Source organism: Bubalus kerabau, chromosome 13, assembly GCF_029407905.1.
Source record: "Bubalus kerabau isolate K-KA32 ecotype Philippines breed swamp buffalo chromosome 13, PCC_UOA_SB_1v2, whole genome shotgun sequence".
In the NCBI taxonomy this organism is placed as follows: domain Eukaryota; kingdom Metazoa; phylum Chordata; class Mammalia; order Artiodactyla; family Bovidae; genus Bubalus; species Bubalus kerabau.
Window position 1 is genome coordinate 61529929 of NC_073636.1, and position 13891 is coordinate 61543819.

A 13891-nucleotide genomic window follows, 5' to 3' on the forward strand; every position below is an offset into this window, starting at 1 on the left:
CAAGGGTTTCAAGGAAGGATTAAGGGCAATGCAGTGAAAGCATATCTAGAGGCAAAGTAAACAGTAAAACCTTAAAAATATTAAAGTTTTTCAACAAGAACGGCTTTGGTGAGAAAAACCAGTGCCATTCCAGTGATGTGATAAGCATAAAAGCCTAATTACTCTCAGCTGAGGTGAAGCTAGGACTTTGGAGCTTAGAGAACTTAGTTGAGAACACTTGTTCTAGAAGTTTAGATTCAAAAAAGAAACAAAGCCAGTGCTCTGGGATAACCTAGAGGGATAGGGTGGGGAGGGATGTGGGAGGGGGTTCAGGATGGGAGGACACATGTATACCTATGGCCATTCATGTTGACGTTTGGCAGAAACCATCACAATATTGTGAAGTAATTATGCTCCAATTAAAAAAAAGAAAAAAGAAATGAGATGAGACACCCAAAAAAGATTAGTATACCAAACACAATGAAAATGCCATAGCATGTCAAATATTTGTGACTAAGTTTAGAATGGGAAGACAATATTCCTCAGTTCTCAAGAATGAAAAGATCTTAAAGGTCATCAAATAAAATGTTCATCCCAAATCCCTCTCTAATGCTACAACTACCTTCATCTCTGCCCCACACCAGAAATTTTCCTCCAGCCTCAAAATTGGAAAAGTGCCCAGGGACAAGCTTGCTTAGTCCACTTTCCAACCGCTTTACCACTTATAGAATTTTGTCCTAATTTGTTCAAAGGATTCCTACACTCAATTCTAACCATCCATTTGCCTGATTCTGGTTTTCCTGAAGACATCATGTAATACCAGACATAACAGGATATTCCTAAAGTGTTTACTTAGGGGACTCAGTGATCTCCCCTACATGCTCACTGGATCATCCAGACTCAATCCAGTTTTTATCATCCCTCTTGCAATCTCTAGAACAAATCATAACCTTCCTCGTGGTACCAAAGAAGACCAGAAATGTGGTCCCCTCCCTTCTTCAATATCTACCGAGCCACCCTAGCATCCTATTTGCTTCTTGGGTCAGTGCCCTTTCCTACACCACATGTCTCCCCAGCCCCCAGCCCAACCTTCCCCTGTCCAGTAATGACTGCTCACACATGAGAGACACACACATGAGATGCATTTTTATGGGAAGCGTGTTCCAGACGGGAGAAGAACTAGGCCGGGGAGGGGGGGGTGGGTAAAGCTGGTGACATTCAAATCTGAGAATAGTTTGAAAGCATTGTAACTGACAAACTGGAGTTGGAGTTAGACTCCTGCTTCACATGGTTTGCACTTGGCACTTTCACAAAAAATTTTAGGCAGCACTTTTCGTGATTTAGACAGGTTAAGTATTGAAGTTCATATTTTGTGCAGGCATTTCGGCATGTGCCTTGGTGAAGCTGGCATGGATTCCAAGACTCTTCTTGGCTCTTGCCATAATAGGGTCTGAACAGGCCACCTGGGAAAAACACAGCCATATTAATTTCTATGCAGCAGTGGTAAAAATAGGAGTAGAGAGGCGTAATTTAAAGACAAGACCTACAAATATTAAGAGCATAGGATATGGAGTCAAAACCATCTCAGTTCAAATCTGGACTCTTTCATTGTGGCTTTTCATCCTCCAGAAAGGTTACCTCCATTTTCTGGCTCATGCTTGCATCATCTTCACAATGGGCATAGTAACAGAGCCAACTTATTAATAATTTTATGATGAATAAATTAACATACATCATATGCCCAGAAAACTATCAGGCACATAATAAGAAGGAATTAAACATTAGGTAGTGTGGTTGATACGAAAGCCTTTTCTTGAGGGTCCAGGATTTCAAGACTGCCACTGGGAGCATGTATTGGACATGTTTTCAAGTGCTCATTTGGATGTATATTCCTCACATACTGGTCTCATCAGAGTTAAGCAGCACCTACTTTGAGGCAAAGAACACTTATTTGAGCAGCTGCACACCTTTGTAGTCTGAAACATTTGAGCAAATATATACAATACATGTCTCTCTTTGTGCTTTGGCCCCACAGAAATAGATACTGTATGTAATGAGCAGCACACACACAGAGGCACACTTGCACAATTCATTTTACTCACACATCCACATTCACACATAAATTGAGCATATATGTACACATGTATATGTACACACGTGTATACACATGAGCATCTATCACACATTTTGCACATATGGCTAAAGCCCATTTGTGAATAGTGATAGCTATGTATTAGTCATTGAGATATGTGCATGTGTATATAGGCTCTTCAGCTGAGAAAGTTCTTGACACTTTGTCAGCATTCTGTAAATATAAGTCATGAAGTGGTATTAGGGCTTCCCTGGTGGCTCACACAGTAAAGAATCCGCCCGCAATGTGGGAGACCTGGGTTCCATCCCTGGCTTGGGAAGATCCCCTGGAGAAGGGAATGGCTACCCACTTCAGTGTTCTGGCCTGGAGAATTCCATGGACTGTATAGCATGGGGTCACAAAGAGTCAGACCCAGCTGAGTGACTTTCAGAATTAGTTACCTGTTGGATCTTCCAAGGACAAAGGAACTGCTAGAAAGAAAATAATACTAACAATCACGACCATATATGTTCAGCATCTAAAATATATCAAGCATTTTGAAAATCACATTTCACTGAACCCTCATCAAACCTTCTGTTTTCTCCATCATTTAGATGAAGACATTGAGGCTCAAAGAGAGCATTGTTCTGTCCACATTTTTATACTTCAATTTTGGGTCTACACAATAGACTATGTTCTTTCTTCTCTGTATCACATTCATGGTGTTAGTCGCTCAGTCATGTCCAACTCTTTACAACCCCATGGACTATAGCTTGCCAGGCTCCTCTATCCATGGAATTCTCCAGGCAAGAATACTAGAGTGAGTAGCCATTCCCTTCTCCAGGGGATCTTCCCAACTCAGGGATCAAACCTGTGTCTCCTGAATTGCAGGCAGATTCTTCACCACTGAGCCATCAGGGAAGCCTCCAATTTCTGGTCTACATGATAGACCATGCTCTTCCTTCTCTGTATTACATTGCCTCTTTTATAATAGGATCTCTAGGAGAGGGTAGCATCTTCCTGCATGACATTTGCAGGCAGAAGGCCTTCCACAGCTTTCAACAGATAGTTCAAAATCCATAGCTTAGCATTCAAGGACTTTTGCAACCATTCACCTATCCTCTTCCACATCAGCTTATCAGCACTCACTGTGCACCAAGGCACACATTCAGTGCTATGCATGCAGAGGTCTCCAAATGCCCACCCACATTAATAAAAATCGGGAAAAGCAAGTTTGATGTTATTTCCTGCAAAGAAAAAGTTTCTTATTAATTTTTTGACAAGAAAAAGTAAAATTTTCCAGGTATAGGTGATGTAAGAGAATGGAAGGGGAAGGAAGGAAGAAAAATGCCTCAGTGGCAGATTTCCCATAGCATTGGGGTGCTGGCATATGTATAAACTGCACCAGAAATGGGCACTTCAACCCAGAGAAGGCACTCAGTTGCTGCTACGTCAGCCAGCTTGTTGGTTAACCAGAGGAAGGAGATAAAAAATGGCCCCCCTTCATCCATGCTCCAGCGTTATGGTACCATTGTATTTCCTACAGTGGCCCTCACACTCATCATGAAATCTCTCTTTTGGCACATCCTACTTATAGGAGGAAAGGCGCTTTTGGGGTTCTTTCTAGTTACATCTACCCTCTTTTGTCCAATATCTGAACTGGAGGACTTCCTGCTTCTCCCAAATCCATTGGATAGAAGGCAAGACACTCAAGATCTTCTCTTTCTAGTCACCAGAGAGTGGATAGGGACATAGATATCAAGAAGATCAGGCAAGCCGATGTTTCCTATGAAAATCAGGTCAAGGCAGCCCCAGGAGAATTCTACTTGTTGTTCAGTCACCCAGTTGTGTCTGACTCTTTTTGACCCTATGGACTGCAGCACACCAGGCTTCTCTGTTCTTCACTTTCTCCTGGAGCTTGCACAAACTCAAGTCCATTATAGCTTCTCACTCCTTCAGCTGTTCTGACTCTGTATTGCCCTGCAGCATAACACTCACGTCAAGTTAATGTCACTGTTGATGATCCTTCCATCTTCAAATTGAAGTCAGAAGAGACCTGGTCTTAAATGCCAGCATTGTCCCTGACCTCTGGAGCTCTAGCCTGAGTCTCCCCATGAAAGAAATGGGAACAGAAGAGTTTGCACCTGATCAAGAAATTTCAACTGCGTTTGTGCAGAAGGAGGTTAATTAGATGTGTCATACTTTTGTAATAACCTAGAGTTTCCCAGAAAACACTCTTAAGGGCTCTTCCTTAAGTGAGGGACACAACCCTGCTGACTTCACATTCACCCATAGATGTTTCCCAGCTCATTTTCCTACACTGGACTTGTTTTAAGAGCAAGTTAAATATTATAAATTTAAAAAACACCACTTATGTTCCTAACTCTTCTGAAGAACTCCATCCAGAGTTAGAATCAATATGATAAATGATTTCTCTGCCGTGTGTGCTCCCTAAACATGATTCTCTTCCATCCGCCTTCTGATGTTCTTCCTACTAATACATATTTTTTAGACATAAGTCATTTATATGTCCATTCACTGAGTAAACATTCATCAGGATCTACTCTGTACAAAGCACTCAGATAAATACCAATAATACAGAATTTTAAAACAGAGTCCTAGCTTTCACAAAGTTCAATTTCAGATGCATATGTTTGGGGGTGATGAAAGGAAAACATGACTTTGATTATTCCAGAAAAGTTTGTACAGAACTGTTCCTGCCCATTAATTCTGCCAGGTGAAAGTATTAAACAGTTAAAGAAACAACTCTATGTACAACTTTTGAAGCATAGAGATCTGTCTTCCAGGCTGTCTTCCTTCCTTCCTTTTTCGTTGCTTTTTGGGGGGCAAACCCACCTGTGGTTTCTGCTATTACAACATGGAAACTGAGCTTTAACAAACATGAGAAGAAGTGTATTTCAAGTAGGTAGGATGAAACAGGATGGGAACAAGGGGTAGGTAAGTGAGAAGCAGGAAAAACAGGGGGAAGGGAAGGAGAGGGGGGAAAGAAAAAGGAGAGGGAGGAAAAGAGGAAGAGAAGAAAACACTAAACACATTGCCTCTGAATTCAATCCCAAGAAAGGAGAGACAGCCTTGGTATTCTATAGGGTTGGGTTGAGACTACTGCTTTGTCTCTCTGTACCGTCCAGAGTTTTACGGGAGAGCCTTGAAGACATTCCAACCTCCTGATTTCATTTATCCCCTCACTGCCTACAGTTATATCTACTGTTCTTCAGTGCCCCTGAAAAATCATAAGCAAGAAACTTTTTAAAAAAGAGTTTGAAAATATTACTGCCTATTTTCCATCCAGCATCTGTCCTCCCCATTTAAACAGATGCAGCTCTGCTGTGATAAATTTGACTGTCTTACTCAACTTTATCCATTGCCAAATTCAGGCTAAGCCAACCTCTTCCTAGATAAAGCCTGCATACACTCTGCTTGAATAACACACCTACATGAACCAAACACTTACCTAAAACTCCCAGCCCTGTCTCTTCTGAATACTGATCTAAGGTTCAGTTATAAAACTTTACACAAACATAACACTGGCCAAGCCATTCAACCCCAATTCACAGTGTCAATCCAAAATATAGCTCAACTATGAACTTCACTTTACCCTAGCTCCCAGTTCTACCCAACTTCATCCCAGCTCAAAAAATAATAATAAAACCACAAAAAAACACCATTCCTTCTCCAGACTACAGCAAAATATTAGTCCAGCCCAATTCATTTATAGAATTTATAGAATTGCTCACCCCCTGCTGATCCCCACTTATTTTTTCAATATTCCTCTATCTCTAAGATCACATACTATCCCCACTACAATGCACTCTCCAAACTCCAAATTATCATTGATTCCTCCTATAGCTCCCCAACTTTGATCTAATCTCTCACACTAAATCCATGAATCAAACTTCCATCTCAATTACAGCATTATCTGAAATGCTTTGTTCGACACTTCACTATCCCAGGAACAACAAGAACAACAATCTTAAATTTGTTTTGGCAGAACAAAACCAGGGCGATCTTGACATGAGATGAATCTTGGGAGTAACCTTCTAAACCTGAGACCAGAAAAGGCTTTAGGTAGTGCCTACTATATGTGAGTAGGAGTCATCTCAGAAGTTACCAAGAAACCAACAGCACAAGCAAGACCCCAGAACCTTTGAGAGAGGTCTGAGTTACCTGGAGTCTTATGAACCAAGATCAGAAGGATGGAAATGGTCATTAAACAAGGCTTCATGACTGATATATCCAGAGAGAATGGAGGGTTGTGTTGCAGGGGACTGAATAGATATCATTGCAGTAGGACAAGGCCCTCCCTTTATTAGTTTTGGAAATGAGCCAGGTTTGTGTTCAGTGAACTAAAAGAGATGAGACATATCTGGGGTTAGCCAGGCAGAAGGATAACGCATATCCCATGTCTAGGCTGGGCACTCTGTGTAAACGTGGAAGATTTGCCAGCAGCACCCACATCAAAGTGGGATTTCCTTCTCAGTCAGAAAAAATAAAGGCAAATGAGAACCAGCTGGCATTTTGTGTGAGATAAATTAAAATGAATGAATGAGTCAATTAAACAAGCAATCAATGAGAAAATTGACACATCACTCTAAGAAATAAAGATTCCTTTTTTAAACATATGTCGTTATTTTCTTAATAGTAGTATGTCCCCCTCTATCAGTTATACTTACTGTATACCCAATCCTATACTAGGCATCATGGAAGAAGAAGGAAGGAAAATGAAGAAAGAAAAGATGGAGAGGAAAAATTGAACGGGAAGTGTACATGGATGAAGAAAGGAAGAGAAATGAGGCAAAAATAATGAGGCATATTTACCATGAATCTACCATGTGCCAGTTTCTATACAAAATACCATGGTATAGATATGAACACTTACTACAACACTATGAAGTTAGATAGCATTTTCCACTTCACAGATGAGGACAAGAAAATTTGAAAAGATGTTGTAAGATCCCAAGACCGCATATCTAACACAGCATAGAGTCTAGAAACAATATCTGCTTTTGAAATTCTGAATCTGTGAGTGGAAGGGCAGAAAATGAGAAATAAAGCAAAAGCATATGCAAGTTGCTAAAGACAGAGACTAATCGCTGTTTTAGACAATACAAATTTAGTTTGAGGAATTCAACGCTCTTCCCTTGAGAAATGGGAATGAAAGGGTTTTCTAGAGGAGGTCACATTGACTTTTTACTCCAATGTGTCATGTGGAAGATGAATAGATAAAGTCTAGTGTTTTGAACAAAAGCTTAGAAATAAGGGAAAATGTTCTTTGAAAAGCCTAGGATAGGATTTCCACAGCTTGACATGAAAAGGCAAATGAAACTGGACTAACCCTCCCCAAAGCAAATGGAATTGTACTACTCTTCCCACTGTAAACAATTATAACACAGGAAAAAATATAGAAAGAATAACTGTGCTTCATTGAATTAAAGACAGAGCAGAAATGAAAAAGCAACCTATGAAATGTGAGGAAATATTTTCCAACCATGTATCTAATAAAATTTAATATGCAAAACATATAAGGAATTCAATAGCAAAAAAAATCAAATAATCCAATTTTTTAGATGGACAAAGGACCTGAATAGACGTTTTCCCAAAGAAAATTTTCAAATGGCCAACAGGTACATGAAAAGATGCTCAGAGTTACTAATGATCAGGAAATGCAAATCCAAACTCCAATAAGGTATCACCTCACACCTGTAAGAATGGCTATTATTAAAAAGATAAAACAAGTGCTGACTAGTATGTGAAGTAAAGGGAACCCTTGTTCACTGCTAGTGGGAATATAAATTGCTTTAGACACTGTGAAAAACAATATGGAAATTCCTTTAAAAAATTAAAAATAGTGGACTTTCAATGGCAAAGGAACAAGAGACAGAGAGGGCCTTCCCCTACATCAAAATTCATCTTGCGTGTGGAACAAATTCTACAGAACACCTTCTGAATGCTGACAGAAGACCCCAGACTTCCAAAAAGACAAGCCAATCTCTTCAGAATGAGGAAGGGCAAAAGATAATGATAAAAAAAAAAGACAGAGGATACGTGACCCATGAAGTTCCAGGTGTTCAAGCTGGATTTAGAAAAGGCAGAGGAACCAGAGATCAAATTGCCAGCATCCACCAGATCATCAAAACAGCAAGAGAATACCAGAAAAACGTCTACTTCTGCTTTATTGATTATGCCAAAGCCTTTGACTGTGTAGATCACAACAAACTGTGGATAATTCTTGAAGAGATAGGAATACCAGACTGCCTTACCTGCCTCCTGAGAAATCTGTATGCAGGTCAAGAAGCAACATTTAGAACTGGACACGGAACAACAAACTGGTTCCCAATCAGGAAAGGAGTACATCAAGGCTGTATATTGTCACCCTGCTTATTTAACTTCTATACAGAGTACATCATGTGAAATGCTGGGCTGAATGAAGCACAAGCTGGAATCATGATTGCTGGGAGAAATATTAATAACCTCGGACATGCAGATGACAACACCCTATGGCAGAAAGCAAAGAACTAAAGAGCCTCTTGATGAAAGTGAAAGGAGAGTGGAAAAGCTGGCTTAAAACTGAGCATTCATAAAACGAAGATCATAGCATCCAGTCCCATCACTTCATGGCAAATAGGTGGGGAAACAATGGAAACAGTGACAGACTTTATTTTGGGGGGCTCCAAAATCACTGCAGATGGTGACTGCAACCATGAAATTAAAAGACGCTTGCTCCTTGGAAGAAAAGCTCTGACCAACCTAGACAGCATATTGAAAAGCAGAGACATTATTTTGCCGACAAAGGCCCATCTAGTCAAAGCTATGGTTTTTCCAGTAGTCATGTATGGATGTGAGAGTTGGGCCATAAAGAAGGCTGAGTGCTGAAGAATTGATGCTTTTGAACTGTGGTGTTGGAGAAGACTCTTGGGAGTCCCTTGGACTGCAAGGAGATCCAACTAGACAATCTTAAAGGAAATCAGTCCTGAATATTCATTGGAAAGACTGATGCTGAAGCTGAAACTCCAATACTTTGGCCACCTGATGCGAAGAACTCACTCACTGGAAAAGACCCTGATGCTGGGAAAGATTGAAGGCGGGAGGAGAAGGGGATGACAGAGGATGAAATGGTTGGATGGCATCACCAACTCAATGGACATGAGTTTGGTAAACTCCAGGAGTTGGTGATGCCTGGCATGCTGCAGTCCATGGGGTCACAAAGAGTCGGACATGACTGAGCGACTGAACTGAACTGAACCTGCACCCAGAGGGGGATTCGAGAGGGAGGAAAAGTTTTGGTACACTCAGAAACCCGCTCAGGGGTGGGGACAGGGGAGAGCATCGGAACCTCAGAGGGGCGCGCAGCAACAAGTGTTCAGAAGGCAGAAAGTGAAAGTCACTTAGTCGTGTCCGACTCTTCACTATCCTGTGGACTATACAGTCCACGGAATTCTTCAGGCCAGAATACTGGAGTGGGTAGCCTTTCCCTTCCCCAGGGGATCTTCCCAATCCAAGGATCGAACTGAGGTCTCCCGCTTTACAGGCGGATTCTATACCAGCTGAGCCACAAGGGAAGCTGCTCAGAAGGCAAAATGGAGAGAACTCACCGTAGAGTCACTGCCAAACAGCACTTCAGTCTAGAAGCAGCTTACATGGCCATGCCACTGCAGAGAGTGGGGACAGTGTGCTGAGGCTCAGGCTTCAGGGATCGGACCCCAGGGAAAGGACCAGGTTGACTGCCCTGAAGATGCTCTGAGGTGGCTAGTAGGACATAGCTGAGGGAGTCCAGGGAAGCAAGAGATCCTTGCCATAGGAATGCTCTAACTCTGAGCACTTGCAGAACCCAGGACCCTGCCTTGGCTGACGGCCTCAGGGGGATGAGTCAGCTATGGTCTGCAGCTCCAGAAGTAGAAAAGCCATGGAAGTGCCAGAGGTGAGGACACCAGGCTGCTACAGCCTCAACCCCAGGGCCACAGTTGTCACCAAGCTGTGAGCAGGCACATGTCACTGCTCACATCTTCCGGGAGCCTGAGCAGCCTGGTTCTGCCAAGAGACTCACAACCCAGGGTCAACTCCCCTGAGGAAGCTGGCCACCCGCCTCAGACTGTGGCGACCTCCCTCCCACAGGTTTCAGCCACAGCAGGCACTTTCCCCACACACCCCAACTGTGTCTGCTGTACCCCTCCCTCTCCTCACCCCAACTAAGCAAGTGATACTGGAGGGCGGCCTAGAAGCAGAGGCACAGCCAGAACCAACGTAGAGCACCAGGGGATGTGTGACCAAAGGAGAGAAGGGGAAATCACTCCTGAGTTGCAGGTGCAGTGGTTAAATCCCTGCAGCTAGCCTGAGACTGGGCTTTACGGGCAACTGCAGACTTTGGGCGGAGAAGGCAATGGCACCCCACTCCAGTACTCTTGCCTGGAAAATCCCATGGACAGAGGAGCCTGGTGGGCTGCAGTCCATGAGGTCGCTGAGGGTCAGACACAACTGAGCGACTTCCCTTTCACTTTTCACTTTCATGCATTGGAGAAGGAAATGGCAACCCACTCCAGTGTTCTTGCCTGGAGAATCCCAGGGACGGGGGAGCCTGGTGGGCTGCCGTCTATGGGGTCGCACAGAGTCGGACACGACTGAAGTGACTTAGCAGCAGCAGCAGACTTTGGGAGGGCTTCCCAGGTGGCACTAGTGGTAAAGAACCTGCCTGCCAATGCAGGAGATGTAAGAGGATGCAGGTACGATCCCTGGGTCAGGAAGATCCCCAGGGGGAGGAAATGGCAACCCACTCCAATATTCTTGCTTGGAGAATTTCATGGACAGACAAGCTTGGTGGGCTACAGTCTATGGAGCTGCGAAGAGTTGGACACAACTGAGCGACTTGAGCATGCACATACTTATGAGTGGGATTGCTGGATCATATAGTAACTCTGTTTTTCATTTTTTAAGGAAACTCCATGCTGTTCTTCATAGTGGCTACACCAACTTACATTCCCACCAACAGTGTAGGAGGTTTCCCTTCCTTTTTGTCCACACCCTCTCCAGCATTTATTGTTTCTAGACTTTTTCACGACAGCCATTCTGACTAGCATGAGGTTTTGATGTGCATTTCTTTAATAATTAGCAATGCTGGAGCATCTTTTCCCCGGCCTGTGGGCCATCTCTCTTTTTTGGAAGAAACATCTATCTAGGGTTTCTGTTTCTTTTTTTTTTTTAATTTAGCTGCATCAGGTCTAGGTTGCCACACACGGGATCTCCCTTGCATCATGCCAGGTCTCCTGATGTGGCACACAAACACTTTAGTTGTTGCCTGTATGCTCAGTAGTTCTGGTGAATGGGCTTAATTTCTCTGCAGCATGTGGGATTTTAGTTCTCCAACAAGGGATGGAACCCACATTCCCTGCATTGGAAGGTGGATACTTTACCAGTGGACCAACCACCAAGGAAGTCCTTTCTGTTTGTTGACTGAGTTATTTGTTTTTTTTATATTGAGCTGTATGAGCTGTTTGCATATTTTGGAAATTAAGCCCTTGTCAGTCACATTCTTTGCAAATATTTTTCCCCATTCCACAGGTTGTCTTTTCATTAAAAAAAAAAAATTTTCCTTTGCTTTGCAAAGGCTTTTTCTAAGTTTAATTAGGTCCCATTTATTTAGTTTTGCTTGTATTTCTTTTGCCCTGTGAGACTGACCTAGGAAAACATTGCTATGATTTATGTCAGAGGATATTTTGCCTATGTTTCCTTCTGAAAGTTTTATGGAGTCATGACTTATGTTGGGTTGGCCAAAAAGCTGGTTCAAGTAACTTTTTGTTTAAGTCTTTAAGCCATTTTGAGTTTATTTTTTGTATGGTGTAAGAGAGCGTTCTAACTTCATTGATTTACATGCAGCTGTCCAACTTTCCCAACTACACTTGCTGAAGAGACTCTCTTTTTTTGCCTTGTATATTCTTAACTCCTTCGTCAAAGATCAATTGACTGTAGGTGTGTGGGTTTATTTCTAGGCTCTCTGTTCTGTTTCATTGATCCATATGTCTGTTTTTGTGCCAATACTATGCTGTTCTGATTACTAGGGGTAACTTTTTTGAATCCAGCTGTTCAATTGCCAGATCCTAAACAAGCAGTGAACATGACTGCCTTCCAGTTCTAAAAGATACTCAGCCTCAGTCCGCTAAATCTGGTACTTGTATTCCCAAGGCTGACTTAATATAGTTCATTAATGGATCTTGTATGAGAGACACACAGGGAAATATAAAAGCATTGATGCAATAGTCAGTCCTCATGAGGTTTTAGAGGCTTATGTTCTCACAAACATAAAATCAGCCAAGCAGCAGCACTCATGGCTATTATGTGAACTTTTAAATTAGCCTCCAGTCTTAAAGTGAATATTTATCCTGACTGCCAATATGAGTGAGGGTCCTGAATACTAAAGACCAAATTTAGAAAAATGGAGACTATCTAACGTCAATAAGAACTGTAGTATCACATAGGAATTGATTGCTGATTTATTAGTCATTGAAATTTCCCATTCAGCTTTACATAGTTCATTGCAGAACTCATATAGGACTAGATAAAATATCTAAAGGAAATGAATTTGCACCAAAATGTCTAAGATTTGGACTGAGGAAACTGAAGTTCCATTACTTCTATCCAGGGACTCATATTCACAGTTTAAGAATTACATAATTAACTCCTCCCAAATTGGAAAGTTGGAATTCAAGGGGAACTAAAAAGAGCATAGGAATGTAGGATTTACCCGTTGGCATTATTTCCCTGTGCCCCAAGTGTATGCATCCATGGCTTTTCATGTAACCTAAGCAGCAATATCTTTCAAGTGAAATGAATATAATGAAAATCTTGGAATCATACCACTTCTATATAAGGACCAAATGTTTCAGTAAATAATACAAAGATGTGCTGATGGTTAGAAATTTTCAAAAAAAAAGAAAACAAATTTTCTTTACAGGGAATACTGAGGCCCACATCACCTCAGACCTGATAGCAAATGAACATTGTCGAGCTTTTGCCATCAGAGGGTAAGAAATACTATTCAGTAATAGAATGCATGGTATCTAGATGATGAGACGTGTTCCCATCGGCTAAAGCAGATCCTCAAATGGTGATCAAATCCCTACTGAATTATACCATCCCAGTCCTTGGAATTCCTGAACATCTAGAATCTGAGACAAGGTTTGTTTCAATGGTAAATCGGGGACTCTATAAAACTTTACAGACACCAGTGCTTATCATACTCCTTATTATTCCCAGTTTTCTGAACAAGTAGAATGAATTTTACCCTAAAGAATTCTTTGACTAAATTGCACAACTTGCTTATGATGACCATCAGACTTATTTTGGTTCAATGAAAATTAATTTCCTTTAGCAAGCATGGTATTTAAGCCCTTATCCGATAACAATGGTAAACACTCCTGATCAGAGACATTAAGGGTTTGCTTGCTTCCTTAGGCTCATTCTGCCATCATGTGGCCAGATGATGGAAGGATCCCCCTGAGAAAGTGTCATCAACATAAGCCAGGAGATAACGCGTGCATGAAGTGTTCTAGTGGCAGGCTAGACTGTCATTTATGCTGGGGAGTATAATGACACCCCACCAGGTATTGCTGATAGCTCACACTGTCAAAGTGAAGAAGAAGCACAGTTGAATACATGCTTCTTATGTGAGACCAGCACCCAAGACTGAATGGCTTGTAACTCTCATTACATACCAAGGTTATATTCTCCAGCAGTAATTTATCATAATATACAAGATGAAGGAAAAGAGTCTCTAAAGGACTTATGATAAAAGAGACAGGTTAGTGTTACTTTCTTTTTAGTTTTCTTTTATAA

The 13891-nt window shown here is 41.7% G+C and overlaps 1 protein-coding gene across 1 annotated transcript; it reads right to left on the bottom strand.

Annotated features, from left to right (window-relative positions):
- Positions 1-1197: 1197 nt before the first annotated feature.
- DEFB116 (defensin beta 116) lies at positions 1198-6900 on the bottom strand. The gene is made up of 3 exons (XM_055543328.1): positions 6887-6900; positions 6236-6336; positions 1198-1442 (listed from the first exon to the last, which is right to left on the bottom strand). The coding sequence occupies exons 1-3, from the start codon at positions 6898-6900 to the stop codon at positions 1198-1200; spliced, it is 360 nt and encodes a 119-aa protein (XP_055399303.1).
- Between the last annotated feature and the right edge of the window lie 6991 nt (positions 6901-13891).